General features: G+C 47.7%; 3 protein-coding genes and 1 non-coding gene across 6 annotated transcripts; 2 read left to right on the top strand and 2 right to left on the bottom strand.

The window, feature by feature from the left end:
* Positions 1–2,315: 2,315 nt before the first annotated feature.
* On the bottom strand, positions 2,316–6,933 carry LOC111848448 (peripherin-2-like). Its single transcript, XM_023820475.2, has 3 exons — positions 6,108–6,933; positions 5,034–5,280; positions 2,316–2,926 (listed from the first exon to the last, which is right to left on the bottom strand). Exons 1-3 carry the CDS (start codon positions 6,686–6,688, stop codon positions 2,717–2,719), a joined length of 1,038 nt encoding a protein of 345 aa, XP_023676243.2. The 5' UTR covers positions 6,689–6,933; the 3' UTR covers positions 2,316–2,716.
* A 1,335-nt stretch (positions 6,934–8,268) lies between these two features.
* trnai-uau (transfer RNA isoleucine (anticodon UAU)) lies at positions 8,269–8,361 on the top strand. Its single transcript is given in 2 exon segments — positions 8,269–8,306; positions 8,326–8,361. It is a non-coding gene; the product is annotated as a tRNA-Ile (tRNA).
* Positions 8,362–9,548: 1,187 nt separating this feature from the next.
* tbcc (tubulin folding cofactor C) lies at positions 9,549–11,290 on the bottom strand. The gene has a single exon (XM_023820474.2). It carries the CDS (start codon positions 10,826–10,828, stop codon positions 9,794–9,796), a length of 1,035 nt encoding a protein of 344 aa, XP_023676242.2. The 5' UTR covers positions 10,829–11,290; the 3' UTR covers positions 9,549–9,793.
* A 1,611-nt stretch (positions 11,291–12,901) lies between these two features.
* bicral (BICRA like chromatin remodeling complex associated protein) lies at positions 12,902–21,587 on the top strand. Of its 3 annotated transcripts, none has more exons than XM_023820469.2 (12): positions 12,902–13,025; positions 14,739–14,897; positions 15,227–15,269; positions 15,459–15,507; positions 15,883–17,088; positions 17,640–17,685; positions 17,786–17,901; positions 18,199–18,248; positions 18,525–18,670; positions 18,769–18,863; positions 18,977–19,079; positions 19,154–21,587. In XM_023820469.2, exons 3-12 carry the CDS (start codon positions 15,232–15,234, stop codon positions 19,471–19,473), a joined length of 2,169 nt encoding a protein of 722 aa, XP_023676237.2. In that variant the 5' UTR covers positions 12,902–13,025; positions 14,739–14,897; positions 15,227–15,231; the 3' UTR covers positions 19,474–21,587. The 3 variants fall into 3 exon arrangements, with proteins under 3 accessions (XP_023676237.2, XP_023676240.2, XP_023676239.2); XM_023820472.2 differs by lacking the exon at positions 12,902–13,025 and adding an exon at positions 13,054–13,087; XM_023820471.2 differs by lacking the exon at positions 12,902–13,025 and adding an exon at positions 13,117–14,205.
* Positions 21,588–22,217: the final 630 nt, after the last annotated feature.

Consider the following 22,217-nt stretch of genomic DNA (forward strand, 5'->3'; position numbering starts at 1 on the left):
ACACCTGTGGGCCACGCATAATACCGAGAAAACTGTCCTTATCGGTCAGTTATGTCACTGGAGCTCACTGCTTAGCATTTCCTGTTCCTGCTTGATGGCCACTGCGTATGAAATGCCGCCTAAGTGACATAGAGCCCCCCCCCGGCTGCCATCTCATAATCCAAGCACAGCTTCTACTTTTAAAAATCATGTTCCACTTCCTGCCAAAAAAACACTGAAACACTCTAAACAAACACGAAATCCTCCCAGACCTGATGCCTGGCTCAGTGTTTGATTCCTGTGTGCAGCTTGTATCCTCTGCTTGAGTTTGCTCGTGTTTCCTCTCTGTAATCCAGATTTACAAGCGGATGGGAGAAACACAGCAGGTAGAGTAACATACACACTGTGGTCCCTTCATTAGGTCGACTTATTATGTACCAGGCCAGACCCAGCTTTGCCTCCAGAGCTGCTTCCAGGCTAAACGAGCTGCAAGTCCAGAGAAGCTTTCCTGCTCACCACAGTCACATTGAACACAATGTACGACACCAATGCTTACACCGCATTCAAAATGGCTTAGATCTTGTGCCTTAGCTGTTGTGATGCTTAGTCAAACAGCACCTGAAGCTCCTGGTCCTGTCTGCATGCTGCAAACGTCCGGCTGCTGCTGTGTGGATCTCATCTCCATGTTTGGGAGATGAGGCTGTTTGCGTTGACGAGTAGATGCACCTGTCAAACTGACCACCAAGTCCAGTTTTTGCTGGACGTGGCTGGAGTCTCAAAGAAGACTTTTGTTGGAAATCAAAGATTTCCAACAAGCACCACATCCTGGTGTTTTTCAAACCCAACCGGACCCTAAGACCTAAACAGGCGAGACAATGTGCTGCGATCTGTCCAGGACAATGAGAAAAGCACAAATCTATACATAAATAACATACAAACAGTAACTCCACTGGGTAGAACAAAATGTGATCTACAGTCAAAGGACACTTTTTTGATGGCACTCTTTTGATGACAACGATGTGCACAGAGAAGACAATCTTTACCTTTCCCGTTGCCAGAACCATCTCTGGACTCCAGGCGACACTCATGTGATATAATCAGGTCCAGTGGATGCCCCACAGAAGTTTAAATTCTGGGGAACTGATGAGGCCTCTTGGATGACCGCTGGAACATTTTCAAGGTCAAACAGCAAGTCTTCTGACTTAGTGCTAACAGACATACCATGGCGTAGATGACAGAGAACCTTCTCAGACATGCTCAGACCTCCTACCAGAATCTGAAGATATGATCATCATGAGAACCAGGCTACTGTGCTGCTAAATGGTCATGGAAGATGAATAGATACTTTTAGTTAAATGTTGATGTTTTCTGAGGTCCTGACCCTTACTCTCGCTCATTTTGTCCGTCATAGTCATCAGACATACCACCACACTGGCTAAAAGACCACCACACTGGCTAAAAGACCACCACACTGACTAAAAGACCACCACACTGGCTAAAAGACCACCACACTGGCTAAAAGACCACCACACTGGCTAAAAGACCACCACATGGACAGCCATCAAACCTTTATTGATACTGACAACACCTATAGCAGACACAATCAGAAGCGATTTATTCATGTCAGATTTTTACAAAAACCAAATTATAAATGAATGCTAATCTTTACAAAGAAGTAGCCTTTCCAGTGCATGTGGCCTGCTTTGGGTTTGTCTATCAGACTGACTTGATAAGAGGAAGCATACAGAAGAATATGGGACCTGCCTGAGACAGAGCTAGAGGCCAAGGGGGAGAAACAACCGGAGAATTTACCTGCCGATCTCAGTTCCCCCCTCAGCCCTCAATTTCTCTGGAGGGTGTGGGGTCCCAGAGCCCCCCCTCTGGAGGGTGTGGAGTTCCAGAGCCCCCCCTCTTTATCATCAGTCAAACTGCATACTCTGAAGTATTGGCATAGGTGTGGATCAGGACAATCAATCAATCGAGCAGAATCAAGGACCTGGATACACCAGTGGAAATCGGTGAGAACCAGAACCTCAGACTGAGGACAACACAAGAGGGTCACCTCTCAGTGTCACAGTCAGAGCAGGAGGTCAGCTCATGGCCTTACAGTCTGAGATCTTCCCTTTTTTTGTTTTCATGCAAAACGATCTACTTTGATGTCTTCGTACAAGTCCAAGTTTCATCAGTAGTTTGTGTTGTAATGTCTCCATCTTCTGACTATCAGACTTTGTGACTATTAAGTTAAATGTCCACTGAGTAAAACATTCCAGCAATTAAATTCTACAAATCTGCAGAGCAAAAAAAAAAAGATTATTCAAAAATAGATGAGACTAATTTTATTTTGTACTCCTCTGGGGTTTAGATTAGTGGAGCTATATTACAAAACAAAACCGCGTGGGTGTGTATGTGTGTTGAGAGGGATGATCGTTATACTCAAATAGATTTTCTTTCATATGTACAAAATTAAAGTCTTTTTCATGTTTCTTTTGTATTATCATGCATTTTTCATTATATACATGCAAACAATTATGTACAAATTTTGCGTCTTATTTTATCACCCACTTCACTCTCCTTCACTTTCAGTGGTCAGTGTGGATGTGTGCTTGTGTCCATCTCAGTGGATTTTACCGCTGTGAAGAAGAGAAGCATGTCAAAGAAGATGCAGCCAATCAGAAAGGGCTTCAGCAGGGGCTTCCCATGGGAGGAAGTGACCTCAGTCCTGGTGGGTGTGGCTCACTCAGCTCACTGTGACAACAGGCTCCTCCTCCACCCCCCCCTGCACCTGGTTGGCCTTGCCCAAGGCCTTGATTTTCTCCATTAGGTCAGAAAAGGTCTCACTTAGGGTCTTCTCTAGCAGCCAGCCCTCACTCTCACTTTCTGGTTCCTCTGGAATCACAAGTGTTGCCAGAGATGTGTTCAGGTACTGCAGTCCTGCTGTTACTGCCACCTAGAGGCCGGAGGAATGAAACACATTTAATTAGCCAAAAAGATAAAGACAACAAACTCATATCTTTAATTTTCCCGAGTAGACTGACTAACAAATTAGAGATTATTTCTGCCTAACAATCTAAAGTTAGTATTTAATTACTTATCCACAATCAAGGAGGCAGAACATCAAACACTAATATCTTGATCCCACCCCAATGTGTCTCTTTCACGTAACTGTTGCTATTTCAGGGTCGCGATTCCCCTCGTTGCCTCCAGTCTGTGGTAATCCCACAGATTGAGTTTAGCAGGGCGGCTCAGGTAGCCTCTTAAAATAATAAATCAGTGCTCAGCTGCTGCAATTGACCCTAAAGATATTTATACAACATTCGTGACAAGAGAAACACTAAATGCCTCAGGAAGCCACTTTACATGGAGATACCGTAATGCTGTAAATGAGACACAAAATGCGGGCAGCTTGTAGCACAGCACATATTTAAGTACCTCATTTGTCAGCGTGGGAGAGGCCCACAAGGGCGAGCAGCCTGCAGCCATTTATACTCGGGGCTCCAGGCCTGTCAGGTGTTTATTTCAAGCCCCAGGACTGTTAGCCACCGGTCTTTAGCCACTCTGCTACATGCACATTCCTCCCATGGTAACATACGATAGAAGTAGTAGGAGTCTAACAAAGGATAGGAAGAAGGAGAGGAGCAGGGAGTACAGCCCGAGCAAGGAGAGGAGCAGGGAGTACAGCCCGAGCAAGGAGAGGAGCGGGAGTACAGCCCGAGCAAGGAGAGGAGCGGGGAGTACAGCCCGAGCAAGTCTGCACCCTGATCTAGATTCTGCTGCAGGTGCTAGTGGAGGGGGGTCATCTGGGGGTCGGCCAGGGGAACGTCGTAACGTGGGAGTGAGCATGAGCCATGGGGCTGGGGCCAGTCTGACCCCTGGGCCTAAAATGGAGCCCAAGGTTCTGAGAAATGAAAAGGGTCAGCAGCACCTCAGCGAAGTGGTCACTGTTAGCACCGAGCAGCGATGGCCCAGACGCAGCCTAGGAGAATGACAGGGGGAAACTGGCACTGCCATTAAGATGCCCGCTCTCCGTGTGCTTCAGCTATCTGCTCTTTCATCCTGGCTAATGCTAACTGAAGCATCATTGGATAAATGCTAATGAAGAGAGAAATGGGTCTGTAAAGCTCAAGATTTGTGGGATTATTTACACTTTATGCATGCAGCAGACACTTTTATCCAGAGTGTCATGCTTATTTAAGTAAGCAGGGTCACCGGGCCCTGGAGCAGCTGGGGGTTAGGGACCTTATCCAGGGGCCCAACAGTGACATCATTCTGCAAACCCGACGTCTGACCTGGCATCTGAACCCGCTGAGCCACACACTGTCTGTCAATCACACACGTGTATTTAAACCAGCTGGTGGTTTCATTTCTGTTCCCCACTGGGCTAAACTAAGTTAAATAGTGATAATCCCACACAGCAATTCCACCAACCAATGTGTCTGAAACTTAGCTGCTTCGCAGAACTAATGAAAATACCCATAAAATGACTACAAAGCAAATGTGATGTGACTGCGTGAAAGAGCGATGGTAAGAGAAAGGCTGTTTCTCAATGCCATGAGTGCTGAGGTCGTGCTTGTGCTCTCAGGACTGGTCCTGCTAACTTGGGCTGCAATGAATCATGGGATTGGTCTTGTTTTCCAAGGATGCAACTGATGTATCCTTGATATTTGGGACGGCAAGAACGACATCTGGGGATTTTTACAGTTCTCCATCCGTTCTATTGGAACTGGTCTTTGGCAATGGAAGATGTCATAACACGATTACACAAGAACACAAGTACGGTCAAGTACGCATACTGAGATACGCCCAAAGTCTAGTTGGCTATGTGCCGTATGGGACTGGATCAGAAATTAGTACAATGGTTCAGAAGCTAAACCCCTAAGCTAAAAGGTGGCCCAGCATACCTACTTTCAGGGGTTCTCAACTTTCAAGAGTGACTTTGTGCCTTGACAAGAAAGGGAATACTCTGAGGCTGGGTTACAAATTTGCTCTTGAGCTTATATTCTTAAGGACTTAATGACTGGCAGAGCAGCCAGAGCTGTGGCTAAAAGCCAGATCACCTCCAGGACGTCGAGCAGCAGCACCAGTGCACCGATGCTGCTCATCATGCCGCCGTAGTAGGAGAGCAGCGCCTCCCTGCAGCCACGCCTCCAGATGTTGAGCTCTTCACTGCGGTGCTCGTAGCTGTAGTGGGCGGAGTCATTGGTCAGCTGCTGCTGGATGCAGGGCCGCGGGGAGCCGGGGTTGCAGCAGCTAAACGGGACGCTGTCCATCAGGTACTGCCCCTCCACGTTACTGCTGATGCGGCTGTGGGGGGCAGAGGCCCACGTGGGGGGCAGAGGCAGGCTGTTTACATGTTTTGGAGGCAGGCTATTTACATGTTTCGGAGGCAGGCTACATGTTTGAGGTCTCCACCCATTTAAGGGGGTCCAGCGGGTTGTATTGGCTGGTTTTGATTATTGGGGGGGGGTTTCAACCCCCCCATCTCACCATAATTTACGCCCGTGACTTGGTACTGGAACTTTTGGTACTGGTACCCCACTGGAAGTCGATGGAAAAAGGAAAGTACCGGAAGGACCAAAGGTATGGTGGAAAAACACCTTTAGAGGTCCTTCGCGTCACGGTGGTGAAACATGACGCCTTTAAGGCAGGGGTGTCACACTCCAGGCCTGGGGGGCCGGAGCCCTGTGTAGCTTTAGCTCTTTCCCTGTTCCACCATAAATGATTCAGCTTAAGAGCTGTGTGCTAATTAGCACAAGGAGTTTAATCAGGTGTGTTAAATGAAGGTAAACCAAAAACTGTGCAGGGCTGTGGCCCCCCAGGCCTGGAGTGTGACACGCCTGCCTTAAAGGGACCTCAGCATCGTCTGGAGCTGTAATGGATTATACTGCTGCACAAAAGACAGGGAAGATTTTTGTATTTATATACTTCATACAAAAGCAATAACTGCTCCCTAATGCAAATGCAGCTAACAGAGTTACTCAAAAATCAGGATATGCTTCTATTGTTATTAAGCTACATCAGTAATAAAAACTTAATTAAGAAAACTTATAAATTAAGAATGATCGTCATTCAATGGCACTTCCAAAAACATACTGACAAAGCCCAAGAGATGGGCCCTCAGTACCACTCACTCTTTAACCTCCTTGGAGCTAAAATCCAGGTAACGGTTGCTGATCCACTGGATTTCGAACCAGTCCTTGTAGTTGTTGTTTCCACAGCAGTGGAACTCAATCTGTGTCAGATCCAGCGTCCTCTTCATAAAGCAGTGGCCCGGAATGTCCGTGTCCTTGTAGAACTTCATGCTGTTCTTCAGGCCATCAGCCAGTGTGAACTGGAGGGACAATCTCATAGTGAAACACAGGACCGCTGTGAAGAAGAGAAGCATGTCAAAGAAGATGCAGCCAATCAGAAAGGGCTTCAGCAGGGGCTTCCACTTGGGAAACTTGGTGGCGTCCAGCAAGTCGTAGCTGATTTTCCCACCAAAGGCATTGATGCAGCATCCTACCAGCCCCACCAGGATCAGCAAGTTGGGAACAAAGTGGCTTTCCTTGTTGTCCATCATCTCGCTCCGCTTGCGAAGCTCGGTCTTGAAAAGGAGGCCCATACTAAATACCAGGACTCCCACCACAACGGCAAGCCAGTACATTAACCAAAGTCCTTGAGCAAGCTTCACACGTCTCTTCAGGTTGAACTTCACCTTCATTAGTGCCATCCTGATTCAGTGCGTCTTTGCTACAATACAACTGTTTGTCTTCAGGAGCTGACTGATTTTCACTTAATCAATAGTGTCTCCGTGATTACAGTCAGAGCTCACTCAGTTTCAAAAAACAGTGTGCAGGCAAACAGTGCGTGCAAAGGTTCAATCCATACCAAAGGAAAACACTCCTTATTTCACAGGATCTTCTTCAGATAAGTAAGTGGCTGAGAACCGATGATCCAAGGTTTCATCCATATAAATCTGTTTTTCATATAAATCTGCATGAATTGGACGGAATGGCTGGACTCACCATCTAACTCTGTCCATTCTTTTTCCATTCTAGGGAGAAGGATCGCAAAGGATCCAAATGATTACAGTCAAAATCCCTGTACGTCATCCTACACCTCCTAACTGGTCTGATCCCATTTGTGGAAATCCTTGACGACTCATAAGCCCCGGTTTAATCTCCAGTTTTGGAGTGTAATTGGTTTAGTTTCTGGTTTGGTTCTTCACATAGCTGGTTTGTTGTGTTGTGAAAGTTAAACAAAAGGGACCCTGTATTAACGAGGTGCATGCTCCAAACAAAGCGGACTGTAGCGTTTTCCTTTACAGTAAATTTATGAAATTTTCTACTTCATTTAACTATTAAAGACTATTATAAATTACTGTCATCTATCTGAAGAATTCATGATAATGTTTTGACAGTTGTGACATCAACACTGTAAGGTATCCCGTAGTGACCAAAAAGCACAGAAAAAAAGCAAAGCACACTTTCTGTTCACATACCACCAGCAAACAAACCTGCTAAGTGGACTTGTACAGAGTGCTCTGAGTTTGGGGTGGAGTGCTCTGAGTTTGGGGTGGAGTGCTCTGAGTTTGGGGTGGAGTGCTCTGAGTTTGGGTTGCTTTTGCGGGGTGTGAGTTTGTCTGGAGCTGTCACATACGGCTCATTTTTTTGTGGGAAACACACTGAGTCCCCTTGAATTGGCAGAATCGAGCCAAGTATGAACACATCCTAAGACAGTCAAGGTCCCTGTTACAAAAGGAGGGAAACGCGAAAGTGCAATTAGGCCTTTGAAGCTTGAAGTAGCATTGATCCACCTCAAAAGAACTGCAAAAATAACGCAGCTAACAGTTTGGAGTAGTTACTGCAAAAACGTAGAGTTTGCCTCATTGTTTATCTTGGTTCTGTGAAGCCTCAAGCCTCGGCACTGAGTGTCCTGGCATCTGAACATCCACCATTATCCAACTGCTGCTTAGTTACTCTTGAACAGTCTTACGAAATCACCATTGAGAGCAGCCAAAGCTTCATTCAAATGCAGGATATTGCCAGCAGCCAGCAGCCACAACGGGCTTCAGAAAACAAAAGATCTATTCCCTCTACTTAGAAACATGTGATTAGCAATTATCTGCCAGTACCCTAAAAATGTATGTATGCAACATGTATACAACATGGATTATGCTGCACAATAATGACAGGCCTACCTGGGACTGTCAGTCACTCATCTGACACTGATACTGGAGCCCTTGCTTTAGCAAAGGTATTCAGAAACTGATGAAATAATTAATTTCATATAAAAAAAAAAAGCCAGTTAGCTCCAGTGGCGCAATCGGTTAGCGCGCAGTACTTATACAGCAGTACGAGCAGAGCCATGCTGAGGTTGTGAGTTCGAGCCTCACCTGGAGCAACATCTTTATTTCAACAGGCTGAGACCACTGAATGAGCCCCACATGCTGCACGTGTCAGCTGAGCTCACTAATAACCTTATTAGGTTGCTGCTTTGCTTGGTAGTTCACCATTATGCCCTTGAGCTGACCCTAGCCCACCCCTCCCCCAGCTGTATGACCTTGCTTTCACAAAAATGTATGTCATTTTGGATAAATGCATCAGTAATGGACTGAAGCCACATCTCACTAAGCTTTCCTGTGGTCACTGAGATGCACATTTTCCCTGAAGTTCATAATAGCAGGGAATGAGCATTATGGAAAACATGCTTTTATTCACCAACCTTTAATAACTATCACTGATTCTGTTTTGTTGCCGCAGCTTGTTTGTCTTTTCTTTCTTTTGGGTATTACTGTGTCTTACTGTATTTTTATTTATCCGTTTAATTGTACAATTAGTGTAAAGCACCATATATAACATTATTGCCATTGTTTTAAATGTGCTACATAAATTCATCGCTATTGCACTTGCTGTGGCCTTTTGCTTCCAGGGTTTGGAGTCAGTTCCTGTCCCTGCCTGTTCAGAAACCAGCCCTCAGTATGTGTGCATTGTTACAGATTGGCATCCACCCCAGGGTGTCCCTGTGCTGCCATCTACCCGTCACACTAACCCATGAAATAGGGCCACTTTAGGCAGTTTAAATGAGGCCCAATTACACACCTGTTTGCTGTGATAGAAAATACGCATCACAGATACAACAGCTTACTTGTTCTAAAAATCCTGATATTGTCATTCACCTTCTCTCTTGCCATTTATCTTTGCAAAAAAAGAACCTCTATGTTGTCTAGTTTAAAAAAATGGTGTGATTAAATTTCTGGAAGGTTGTTTTCATTGAAACATTCAGGGATGGATGCCGTGTCAGAGGATTACAAGTTTGTCAACCAATCACACCAGTGCAACTTAGCAGCTAAATGTAAACTGCACCCCCAATTATGCCCAAATTGACAGTGAGATCTCTGGGCAAGAAAAGCAACAGGCACATTCATAACAGACACTGTACAGGAGGCTGCAAAACCACAGCCCAAATGCATCTTTTTATATGACCTGCAAGTGGGTGTGTAAATACTTTTGTAGATAAAAACTTTCATTAAAGACACTGCATTCTCTCCTGTGGACACACAAGACACTCATTTAACAGGGACAAGCATAAAGGCTGATAATGGAGATTTATTTCATGGTTTTCCTGCAGGTAATCCCAAGAATTAGCTGAAAAAACATCATGAGCTGTCTCCTGTTAGATTGAGGCATTAATCATAGTTCAGGTTAGTAGAATACTGGCTTTATCTCTGGGCTTGCTAATTGCTTGTAAATTAAGTGAAAATAAATATATCGTGTTTAGAGGACATACAACCACTGCCCTCGTCAATGAACGCTAGGCCAGCATAATACATAAATCAGTCCCAGCTGGTCCTCCTTTCCGACTCGGGAATGAGCGTCCAGTTCGGGGACGGCGTATCCGCCGCCAGCCAGTTGAAGTCATCCACTTGGCTCCAGTTGTTTCTGCACTTGTCCAGTCCGGAAGCCTCGAAGTCGGCGTCCAAAGCCGGATAAGTCCAGCTGAAAGGGGCGAAGCTAACCCCATTGCAGTCCTCGATGATCGCTCGGCTGGTGACATGCAGGTAGATTCGGGTGTCGCCGGTGTTGTGGGTCCGCAGCTGCTGACAGGGGACGGCGAGCGTGCAGCCGGAGCAATCGTCCACGAAGACCGAGCCGGAAACGGGTCCGCACAGGATCTCCGAGTCGCGGATGTGTTTTATGTGCAGGGTGCTGGGCGCGCCGTAAAGCCTCACCCGGCAGCCCGTCAGGTGCGTCAGGAGCACGTCCCGCTTCCAGATCTCATCCGGCCCTTTGCTCAGAACCTGGCTGGAGACGTTGGAAAAGCCGCACTGTCCTGTCACGCCGACCCCGGCGCCGTCCACGAATGCGCTGCCGCCCTCCTCCGCCGCAGGCTGTGCCGGAAGCGCGCTGGACATCTTGGTTTTGCTCGGCGCCGAGTTCCGCGATCGGAAAGCGAACCTTTTCTTGGGCATCACCTCATCCCGCTTGTCGGCCAGGGCGCCCTGCAGCTTCTGTAGCGACGCCTGCGCCTGGCGAAGCTCGTACTGGGTGAGGAAAGGCATGCTGTCGTTGAGAAATTTCTGTAGGCGCTGGATCCTGGAGGAGACGTCTTCCAGGACCGCAGCGGCGGCGCCGCCATTCTCTGCGGAGCAGCCGGACAACAGCTCTTCAACTGTGACTCTTTCTGTGCCAAAAGCATTAGAAAAGTAATCGATTTTCTCTTCCGCAACCGATTTGCTTTCTTTGGCCTCCTTACGTCGCTCAACCTCCTCTTGCCTTACTTGTTCTCTCTTTAACAGTCTGTCGGGGACTTTAACTGTGTCCCCGTTGCCTTTGTGGGACTCATCCTCCGGCAGCACCAACGCCTCCATCGCAGCACAGGCATGTACTTTCAACAGGAAGCGACTGGACGCTGCAGAGTCGCCTCCTTACAAACGGATTTATGATTGGACACGAATATGCGCTCGTGTGAGTGTACTGTTTTCCAATTGGTGGATTTAAGCTAGGTCAGAGGGCAACGTTTCAGGAGTAAATAGTTTTCATTACACATAGAAAGACATCACTTGAAATATATCAATCTGCCAGTTTGAGAACACCATATAAAATTTGCCTACAATACCTGAAAAAGGTGTATCTTGTTCGGCTTTTCAGGTTTTAAACTCAACAGTCCCGTACAGCTCCATACCTATGTTTTGATCACAAATACAGTACATTAACATTCAACCTATTTTAAATATTTCCTAACACAATTCACACACCTTCCAAAATGTATTAGTCCTTTGAATGCTTCATGCCATTTCTAATACTTCTAATCCAAGCAGCTAATTACATACCATAAATAGACATAAAGATATTCATGTGAGTATTACCCTTTAATTTACATGTGTATATTTTAATAGGTATTTTTCTTCAAGGTAATGTATTAGAGATGAAGCTTGGAGTCAGAGAGCAGGGTCATCCAGCAGCAATTAGGATTAATGGCCCTGTTCAAGGTGAAGTAAAGGTGAATTGGAGTTGCCAAATTGCCCATCTTGCTGAATGGTGTGTCTGTGTGTTCTGTGATGGGTTGGTGCCTTGTCCTGGATATTCTCCTGCCGTTCACCTGTAGCTTCTGGGATAGGCTACAGACCCCCACAACCCTGCACAGAACGAGCAGATACAGAAGATGGACGATGGGTGGATGGATGGGCCTGCTCTAAGTCCCAGTGCTGGTATTATTGCTCATCTGACTACTGGATTCGAACCCACAATCATCTGCACACAGACCACTGAGCTACACACTACCCCACATAGCCACTTAGACTAATCATTATTCATTAATTTGGATGTTTACAGGTTTACCATAGCAACCTATTTCTATATGCTACTGTAAGAACTGTGCCCATAACATATGAACCAACCATAGTTTTACAAAAGTCAGATAGATGCCAACCATTTTAAACAAAGTGATTATTCAGCAAGGCAGCTAATGGTCAGTATAAATTAAAAGAGGAAAAAAAGGAAATTATCTAGTGTATGATCAGGTAAATATTTCAACCTGCTGGAAAAATAAGTGAAGAAAAACAAAAATAACTGAAGATAACTACCTATGTGGGTGGATGAAACTAAGCGCCTTCTTTAGTATCGATGTACTGGAGCCTATTGCAGATATCAGGGTTAAATATTTCTTATGCAGTTTCCCATTCGCTGAAGTGCTCTGGGTTTCTGGTATTATTGTGAGAGAAACTCAAAGCCCTGGGCCCCATCATGACCAAATTAAGAAAGGAGTCATTAGTATGAGGCAGAATAAATATGACAATGAGAAAAGAAATGATTTTCACAACTGAAAAATCTAATAGCTCGCAAAATAGAATGAAAAATAGTCCTTCAGAGCAAATGACATCCATTATTGATGTATTGTTTTTAAAGACAACAGAGTCATGACATGTAAGCATGATACTTATATGCATATTTGCATAATCATCCTGATAAGTGCTTCTCTATTTTTATGTTGCTATGGAAATTATCATTAATATCGCATTTGTGCAAATATGTTACACCTCATAAATCACAACACACTGTAACTAGATTTTTGTCTCATACTTTATCATGACATCTGCATTTCCTTTGAAGGGCAAATTAATCTCCACACACGTTACTAGTAATGCGCCGTATGTATTATTGCTTAACTATTGTTTTTTTGTTTGTTTGTTTTGTTTTGTTTTTGGCTTGATAGCGACCTTATGGTGGATCTCATCAACACCCCTGCTGACCGGACTTATATGTAGAACTTTAATGCACATACAAAACCTTTGCTCCTTTATTGACGACGCTAAAATGAAACAAGCATATCTGCGCCTTTTTTAGCACTGTCTGTCGGTTATTTTCGCGTGCTGCCCCGGTTTCTATGCAGCTACACGCGCTATGAGGCCGCAGAGCAGCGCGGCTGCGGCGGCGGCGGCTTCCTCGGGCTGCCCGCGCGCCCGCCTGCCTGCAGCTGCCGCCGTCTGCACGAGCGGCGCTGCCCCCGCGGGCCCGTGGCGCCATGGCGAGGAAACCCCGTCCGCCGGCCTCTGCTCTTTCATGACGGTGAGTTTCCCCCTTCGAGTCGATTCTAATTTCGTGATAAAATTTTCAAGGCAGAAAAGACGGTACGCAGCCACACAGCCTCATTCCGTCCCCTTCCAACGGGGAGGGAAGATAGTGAGAGGGGAGAAAATGAGACAATAAAGAGAAAAGGCAGAGGGAGGAGGAAGAGGGGGGCTCATAAAAAGTTGCCAAATGGAGATATTGGATTTCAAGAAGGGAGACAGAGGAGCCGGGATCGCCTCGGGATTTCAGCCGCCTCGCGACACGCAAATCCAAATAAATATTTATGGTTATGCTCCATTTTTACAAGTCGCGGAAGGGGCGGCAGGGAAAGCGAGGCACCGAGCGCAGGAGCGCCGGCCGGCTGTCTGAGGAGCGGGGCGGGCAGGAGAGGCGAGCTAAGCCGCTATCGTAGCAGAGCCCGCGGCGGTAACGGGCCCGCATCCCTTCGCCGAAAAGCCCCCTCCCGCTTTAACAGGACGGGAGAAAGAGAGCCTGTACCGTCCCCTTGGCAGAGCACCACGATTAGGTTTGGGCTGGGAGGGGGTAGGGGGAGAAAGGACCCCCACGGCCGCCGCACGGCGGAGGCGGGGGACGGGACGCTTCTGTCCGCGCTGTCCATCTGCTCGGGTCCGGTGCGGACGTGGGTGTCCAGGCGAGGAGGGTAGCGAAGGTCGCCCAGAAGAAAGACATCCCACGCCATTCATAAATAGGCGTTTCGGCGTTTTAATGCCCCAGCCCGCCTGGGTCACCGCATACGGGATAAAATTCAATAATTACAATTTCACCCCCATTCGGATAAGAATAACGCGGCTAAGAATAAGGCTTCGCCTTAGTCCGTTAGCATACCTGCTAAGTCAGCTAGCTGCAGGCTTTTACTGCCTTTCTGTCCCACGAAATGATCAGCTGACACTTTAAATATTATGTCATGTATCAGATATCGCATTAAAGTTATCCTGTGCGAATCCCCTCTCATTTTACATGTTTTTGTTCAGACCGAAGCGAGCTGGCTGGTATCCGCCGTTACGGACTCCATGCTCGCTCTTCGGTACTGTGCATATTGCCTTTTGCTTTTATAATAAAGGTGTCAGGTTTTCTTTTCTTCCCCCACATGACGGAAAGGTGACTAAACTGTCCACATACCTGGAGTCATGTTGAATAAAGGAGTCGACCCATTTAGGTAATCATGTTTCCCACCTTTGGATTCTGTGGGTCCTTTAACGCATCTACCTGCCTTGTCCCAGTTTTTCCAGTTTCTGTTATTAATTAGTTATTAAATTATTTGATACAGAAACATTGCCACACGTTTTTGGAGTGAGCCTACGGTGGCACGTGGGTCTTTCACAGCAAGCAGAGTTACCCCACCAGCAAAAGCCAGTGGACTAGGACTCCTAGTATACTCATGCTGGTCCCCCCCAAAATAAAGTCCCCGCATGGCTCACTTGGGTTTTTGGCAGACCTTTAAACAGCGTCCCCATTGAATGTTGTATACAGGAAAACTCCCCACCTGTCACGTTGTCACCAGGGTTAGGCTGAGTCTTGTTACGTATATGTTGGTCACTTTCGTAGTTTGAAGGCCTGCATCCACACAACTGGCCTAACATTCCCTGGTGCATCAGTTGCCACTGGACGGTGCACGTTTGGTCAGAGAGGTCTGCCTGGCACCTGCTCGTATCTGGGCTTCATACTGCCCTTCTTTCTCTTTCACGGCAGGAGTTCAAGGTTGCTGTATGGTTCACACCATGCTTACCCTAGAAATCCAGTGAGTGGCCACTGGCCACCCCCGCAACCCCCCCCTCCACATTTTAAGTCGACTCCAGATAATCTGATGGCCAGTGAAGAAAGACTGTTTTTATTTATCTTCTTGCGCAGGTATTTCCGTCTACAGTGTGTATCATACTGGCAGTCTGTGTTTGGCATCTTCTCCATAACACTGGTGTTCATTCACGTGTGGTCTAGAGATGGCAGTGATACAGATTCATGAAGCACAGACTAGGCTGAGTTATGTGAACTTCCTGTGAGTTAAATGAAACTGACTTAAGCCAACTCAGCTGTCATGACATCTACATTGTACATTTTTCACATTTATCTGATGCTTTTATCCAAAGCGACTTACAGTAGAGGGAAAGGCTACAGTGTATGTGTCCCCTCTGGAATTATGGAGTGTCTAATGCAGCAGACCTTTCATCTCTACTTCTCAGGTGTCATGGATGATGAAGATGATCACCTGCTAGATATTATTGGGTGAGTAGAATGTTCCGCCTGCTTATAGCTACCTTAAGTCGCTTGTAGAAGCTGTTTGACAGCCCCGCCGCACCCCCAGTCACGCCCCCAGCCTCGGCACGCCTCTAGGTGCCTAACTCCCTGCAGCTCTCTATTCCATTGAGCTCCAGGTGATCACACACTGACAGTCTGCTGCTCTCTTCCACCCAGAGATGCACATGCCCTGGACAGCTATCTCCATGGATCCAGCAGCAAGTTGGTAAGTTCCCAGACAAGGACCCTGGTGTAGTCGTACTGTGTGCTGTTATCTTGGTATGTGGCCTGTGCATGATATTCCAGCTGAGTTCTTGATTATATGAAACTGATGGTTAAATGATGTCAAAAGTAATGTGATAGCAGACAGCTCAATCTTCCTTTGTTTCAATAAGAATAAATGTGGTTCAAATGGTAATTATCGAAACATTAACCAATTATGAAATGCAGAGCTGCTTTCTAATGCAGTAATAAGCAGTGTTTCTAGAAGCATCCTTGGTTATCATTTTTTGTTGCAAAGTTACTATTTGTCAGTAAACACAGATGAGTTTGGAAGTGAAGAGCCTCAAGTGAGCCCACATCTCCCTTTGACACCTCGCAGGGTGACCTGGACATAAAGGAGGATGGGAGCCCCCTGGGCTTGGCTGAAGGGGCGGAGCTGCATGATTCCAGCACCCTGCAGTTCATTGAGGATCTGGGCGGGGTCTCACCATCGGGGGCGGGACTTGGGGATGAGCAGCCCTTCGACATCCTCCAGAAGTCTTTGCTGGAGGCTGACATCACAGAACAGACGCTGGCCCAGGAGGCACTGCTGGAGTCCTCAGCTGGTCCCACGGCCTTCCCCCAGATGTCAGCGTCGGGGGGCGGGTTCGAGGGCATGGCAGGGGCGGGGCTGTCCTTCCCAGGTGGCACCCAGCCCCAGACCTTCCTTCAGCAGCCTCTGCACAATGGTTCTCTCCCTGGGCAAGTTCAGCTTCTTGGGGCTTTCGATAGCACCTCTTCAGTAATGACCGCACCACCAGGGGGCGGTGTGCAGGGCGCAGTGTTCACCCCCACCCCTCTGGGAACATCCATCCCCCTTCAGAACATAATCATCCAGAGGGGGGCCCCTGCCCAGGCCGTGGTCAGGCCCATTCAGCCCAGGCCCCTTTCCGCTGGAGGCCAGACTGTCTACAGCCTGGGTGTGCAGCTCCCTGGCCCCGCCTGCTCGCCCCAGCCTGACCACAAGGCCAAGGTCGTTGGCCATGCTGGCAGCATTGTGATCCAGCAGCCACAGCTGCAGCAGCCCGGCCTCCCGACAGGGCAGATCCTCACCCTCACCTCGGCTCCCTCGGTGCTAAATGGTCCGGCGCTGCAGACTGCCAATCTTGCTGGTGCGGGCCCCGCCTACTCCATATTGACCAATCAGAGTGGGACGGCCGTGCAGCTGGTGGCAGGGCAGGGCTTTCCAGGTGGGGGTCAGCTGATCGTGAACCAGGGCTTGATTGGTGGCCAAGTTCCTCAAGCCGCCCCCGCTGTGGTGCAGGTAGCTCAGGCACTGGGGGCCACTTCCAAAACCTGGGCCCCCAGCCTCACCCCTACCCCCGGTCCTGCCCAGGGCGCCCTGGTCACTTCGGCCGGGGCCGCTCCCTGTGACTATGCCAGCCAGATGGCAGGAGGGGGGGCTCCAGTGCTCCAGGCTCAGCAGCAGGTCTCCGTCAACCTTGAACAGCATTTTCTGGTTCCCCTGACACAGGGCGCTACCTCCTCCATACACATGGGGGCGCCAGAGCAGTCGATTGAGATGCAGACCTTCGTTGTGGTCCAGGTCAGTCTAACCACCGATCAGCATTCCCTTCAGTTCATCTCCACCTCTTTTCCCGCCTTATCATTCTTCCTACCTTAACTTCTTCACCTTTCTGCTGATATTTAAGTCCCTCTGACTTATGCTTTCATCGTACCTATATGACGTCACTGTATTATTTCCTTTCTGTTTTTCACTACAGATAACATTGGTCTGTACTGAGAGCCATTGTATATATATGCTCTAAGCTGTCAGTATTATTTTCTTTATTAATATTTATGTCATACATTTGTCATACTGCTTTCCTTACCATAATTGCTTTTTATCCTCTATATACCTGTTGTTGAACCAAACGAATTTCCCCCCAAGGGGGTCAGTAAAGTCCAGTCTGAGTCTGTCTGCCTGAGGTTAGGGCCAAGCAATAGCGTAATAGCACAGCTTGAACATTTGTTGCCCAGATAAATAGGTTCTGCCACGATGACAGTTAAGTGGTAGTGCTTTAAGTGATGGTGACGTCCCCCTCTGAACCTTGGGGAGCTGTTCAGGCCATGATCGTGATCTCCTCTTCATCACAGGACTCCTCATCAGCAGTGGAACAGGGCTTCCAGCAGGCAGTCAAAGGTAGGGGCCGTTTCTGTGTCTGGTTCTGTGTGTGTTGTGGTTGTGAAGATGAAAGCTCTGTCTCAGTCCTCCGGCTCCCGTCCTCCTCTTGTCTCTCCAGCTGGGAAGCCTTCACATGCCACCAGCCAAGTCGCACTGCAAACCACACATGCCACCAGCCAAGTCGCACTGCAAACCACACATGCCACCAGCCAAGTCGCACTGCAAACCACACAGGTATGAATGTCAGCATCACCACACACAGTTTGCTGCGTACGTCTCTGCAGGGATGCGTGCAATACTGTTAAAGCACTTGTGATTAAACAAATGATTACATCTGCAGAAATGGTCATTGTAATTTTGTTGTTATTTGTCATGACGTTAGCCACTGTAAGCACTGTTTTAGACTCTGAGACTCAGATTTTTCCCTGATGGCAGTATGACCCATTCAGCCAGAGAATAAAGGTTTAACTCTGTGAGCTCAGACTGTGTGGATCTGTGCTGGTAACACACCGCTTTGCCTTGTTTCTGCAGCCCATTTTCCGGGAGACTTCAGTTCCACAGCCGCTCACTAAGAGAGACCTGTGAGTGTCAGTTCTCCTCAAGAACCCCAGAGAACTTTGCCAATGAACATTGCTCCACCCACTTTATCACCTGGAGCTTCGAAGAACTTTGTGGATTGAAATGATACTTTACTGTGTGGATGTGAACTTCTCAGTTGCTCAGAAATGTTCTAGATCTCTTCTCACTGGCTAAGTAATATTTTAGATCTCCTCTCAATGGCTCCAGAATGATCTCAGTGTCTGTAGAACGTTCTAGGTCTCTTCTCGGTGGGTCTGACCGTAACCCCTCCATCACAGGGTTCTTCAGAGGCTGCAGCTGGACCAGGCCCGGGTTTTGTCCGTAGACACGTCCCCCTTCACCTCACCGGAGGACGCCGTCCACCGGCTCCTGCCCTATCACGTGTTCCAGGGGGCGCTGCCGAGTGACGCCGACCTGCTGAAAGGTGCCTTCCTGGCACGACTGTGTCTGCTTGTGAGAGCTGCTGTGTTATGTCAGTCGTATCCCGCAGACGGTACATGTTTCCTTCCCTCTCTCTCGCAGTGGACATGGAGTTCGAGTCTGCAGCTTGTAGCGTTCTGAACAGAACACGAGAGATGCTGAGCAAGTACCGGCGCCTCCTGCTGGTGGAGGCAGAGGTAGCGCCCATGACGATGCTAGCCAAAAATGTCCCTTTACTAAAAAACAACTGTACACAGGAACTTACAAACACAATGGTCTGCATCCCATCATCTGCATCCCCCCCCCACAGCGAACCAGTCCCTCGTCAGAGACGGTGATGATCTGTCGGACTTTTAACCAGGAGGAGCGTCAGGACCTGACGCAGGACAAGCGTCTGGCTCTGGTGGACCCCGGTGAGTCGAAGCTGCTCTGAGGCCCTTTCCAGCCCTCGTCTGGTGATCATACTCACCTCCTCCTTCCTTTCCAGAGGGCTTCCTGGAGGACTTCTGCTGTGTGCTAAAGCCGGCAGAATTTCCCAGCCCCCTGCACCGGGCAGAGCTGGCTGGAGAGGTCTCCCCTGCGGTTAGGAACAGCCCGGACATGAACGCATCTCCAGGGAGCTCCTTCAGTGTCTCTGACAGCGAGCACAGCAGTTTCCAGACGTCACTACAGTACCATTCAGAATTCAGTTCTCCTCTACAGGGGCGGGGCTTGGAGAGGCCCCTCCCCTTCGAGCAAAGCCAGTCGCCATTGGCTGACGCAGACTCTGTCCTGGAAGCAGCTGTAAATAGCATACTGGAGTGTTAGGAGGCACCCCACAACCCTGGCACAGCAAGAGCAGGACGTGTGCGCCGGCACGTTGCTTCGTGTAAGCGATGTTCTCCATTTCCCCGTCCTCTGTAAAGAACGCTTCCATGTTTCAGCTGTCCTGCGCAGCGGTGACCAGGTGACGGGCAGGTGCTCCAGGCCTGGCTGGGGGTCCTCGGTGTTCAGCCACACTCAGATCATTTCACCGTCCTCTGTGCCTTTCACTGCTCACTGCTGTCTTTGCCACACTGCAGCGAGAGCCTGCAGCTCCTCCCTTCCTTTATTGTATTTTATTATACAGTACTTTATGATGCTTTTATTCTGCCAGGATTTTGTTTTGTACCTTACAGGCATGTGATCCTGTTGTCACTAAAGTGTTTTTTTTTGTTTTAATGAACATTCAATGCCTCAGCCTGGGGCTGACAGGCTGCAGAAAGTGACCCGTACGCGTGTGTTTGCTGCTCGTGAAGCGGCCAGCTGATTGCCAGCCTGCGGCGTGGCTCTGCTCCTCTCACACTGCAGCGTGGCCCTGCTCCTCTCACACTGCAGCGTGGCCCTGCTCCTCTCACACTGCAGCGTGGCCCTGCTCCTCTCACACTGCAGCGTGGCCCTGCTCCTCTCACACTGCAGCGTGGCCCTGCTCCTCTCACACTGCAGCGTGGCCCTGCTCCTCTCACACTGCAGCGTGGCCCTGCTCCTCTCACACTGCAGCGTGGCCCTGCTCCTCTCACACTGCAACGTGGCCCTGCTCCTCTCACACTGCAGCGTGGCCCTGCTCCTCTCACACTGCAACGTGGCTCTGCTCCTCTCACACTGCAACGTGGCCCTGCTCCTCTCACACTGCAGCGTGGCCCTGCTCCTCTCACACTGCAGCGTGGCCCTGCTCCTCTCACACTGCAGCGTGGCTCTGCTCCTCTCACACTGCAGTGATACAGTGCGAGGGCTGGGTGTTTGCTGAGCTGCTGAGACGGGCTGTGGCAGATCACTTCAGAGTGTGATTCCTTGTGAAACATGGCCTTCAAATGTGATTTGACTCCCCAGGCTTTTCAATGCAGGCTCCCCCAGTGTACTCCTTCCAGTTTCCTGCGGAGGGCAGACCTGAGCTGCAGTAGCAGGATGCATAGTCTTTCGGCTTACTGTTACTGAGTGAATGACCAATGTTGTCCTCTCCTGATGCTCATGCTGGGCACTGTGCTCTTCACTTACCTGTAAAACTGTGTCCTTTTATAAGACGGCGTGCAGTAAACCATTTTTAAGATAAGTTCATGGTCTTTTATTTTGCAATAATGTTTAATAATGTGCAGCTGGGCTCTCTGATGAGCACTGAAGCAGTGAATGCTGGGAAGGGAAGTGACTTTGGTGGATTATTTGGACAGCTTGCCAAAACACTTAAAATTTTTTTTTTAACTCATTGAAAGAGAAATGTAAATGTAAGTAAATGTATGGAGATGTTGGAAAGGAGGAAACGGGGAAACTGGGAGAGAGATGTGACTCGCCATGATGAGGGAGAGCTTTAGTGGTGGCTGCCCATCTGTGTGTGTTGAGATGTTTCTGTAGACGTGTGCGGTGTTGCTTTATGTGGGCTGCTGGCCAAGCCTCTGTAGCCCATTTGTAAGATTTACACTATTCGTGAGTCTCTCTCACAGTGAAAAAAATGATATTCTGAAAGCCTGAGGAGAGACCAGGACCCAAATCTGAAAGGTCACGTCACCTTCCAGATGTTCCAAGTGGTGGATTTTCTGTATTCTGTGTTATTCCTCAGACTGCCTTCCGATGTGAGAATGTTAATTGTTTCCATCATCATCACCACGTTACTTTTTATTTTTGATTTTTCTACCATTTGTATAAACTAAGTACCTCTGAACCTTGATTTTGTATAGTTTTTGTATAAATATTGCAGAATCACAAAGTATTAAATATTTGTAATTTTTTGTAAAAATAATACCAATGGTAAAGCGACGAGGCAGTTATTTTTATTATTAAGTTGGAAGTGCTTTAGAAATCAGAATCTTATGATACTGTCATTTATTCTTGGTTTCTATGTGGTTTTGTGCGGATATTCGGTACATCAGCTGAAAATGTGAAAAAACAGCATTAAAATAATTTTCAAGTAATTCCAGACTTGTGGATGTTTATAACTGGCCGTGCATTTTGAGAGTGTGAGAGAGAAAACAATGGGAGAGAAAATATGCAGAACAAGACAAGAGGGAAACTGACTGTCATTGAATCGGTAAGCAAAACATCTGAGCCGACGTAATATGATACTGCATGTAATACTGCCTCCCCTTGGACACCTAGTGATAAATACACGCTGCCCCGTTAGCGCCTGAAGGTCGTGGGTTCGATCTTCACACAGGGCAGGTGTTAATTTTGCATCGCACATTTTGTAAGTAACAATTTACTCACTATCTGTTCCAATTTGACCTATTGCTTATATTTTAAAGTCTGCTTTATTATTATTTTAATTTGTTTTGTTTTTTTTGTTGGAATATATGCACCAATACTGCCAGGACAAATTCCTAATACACGTAGGTGTACCTGACCAACATAGTGAATTCTGATTCTGATAAGGGTCCAGTTGTAAAATGTTTCCAGAACCCGATAGAAATATCTAATTCATATCTCAAATGGAGGAAAGGTCAGGATCATGGATCTTGTGGACAGATACAGGGAATGCATTCTTTGGGCAGAAATGCCGGTTTCTGGGTCAGATGAAACACGCTGGAGTATTAATAACATTATTT

The sequence above is a fragment of the Paramormyrops kingsleyae genome, chromosome 20 (assembly GCF_048594095.1).
Source record: "Paramormyrops kingsleyae isolate MSU_618 chromosome 20, PKINGS_0.4, whole genome shotgun sequence".
NCBI lineage: Eukaryota > Metazoa > Chordata > Actinopteri > Osteoglossiformes > Mormyridae > Paramormyrops > Paramormyrops kingsleyae.

Bases quoted from the DNA above. Each gene is read 5' to 3' on its own strand.
- LOC111848448 (XM_023820475.2), bottom strand. From the start codon at position 6,688: ATGGCACTAATGAAGGTGAAGTTCAACCTGAAGAGACGTGTGAAGCTT. The intron at 5,281-6,107 runs GTGAGTGGTACT...TGCCCCCCACAG, and splicing joins AGCTCCAAGGAGGTTAAAGA to CCGCATCAGCAGTAACGTGG. The intron at 2,927-5,033 runs GTGATCTGGCTT...TCCGGCCTCTAG, and splicing joins TGCTGCTCGACGTCCTGGAG to GTGGCAGTAACAGCAGGACT.
- tbcc (XM_023820474.2), bottom strand. From the start codon at position 10,828: ATGGAGGCGTTGGTGCTGCCGGAGGATGAGTCCCACAAAGGCAACGGG.
- bicral (XM_023820469.2), top strand. From the start codon at position 15,232: ATGGATGATGAAGATGATCACCTGCTAGATATTATTGG. The intron at 15,270-15,458 runs GTGAGTAGAATG...TCTTCCACCCAG, and splicing joins CACCTGCTAGATATTATTGG to AGATGCACATGCCCTGGACA. The intron at 18,671-18,768 runs GTGCCTTCCTGG...TCTCTCTCGCAG, and splicing joins TGACGCCGACCTGCTGAAAG to TGGACATGGAGTTCGAGTCT.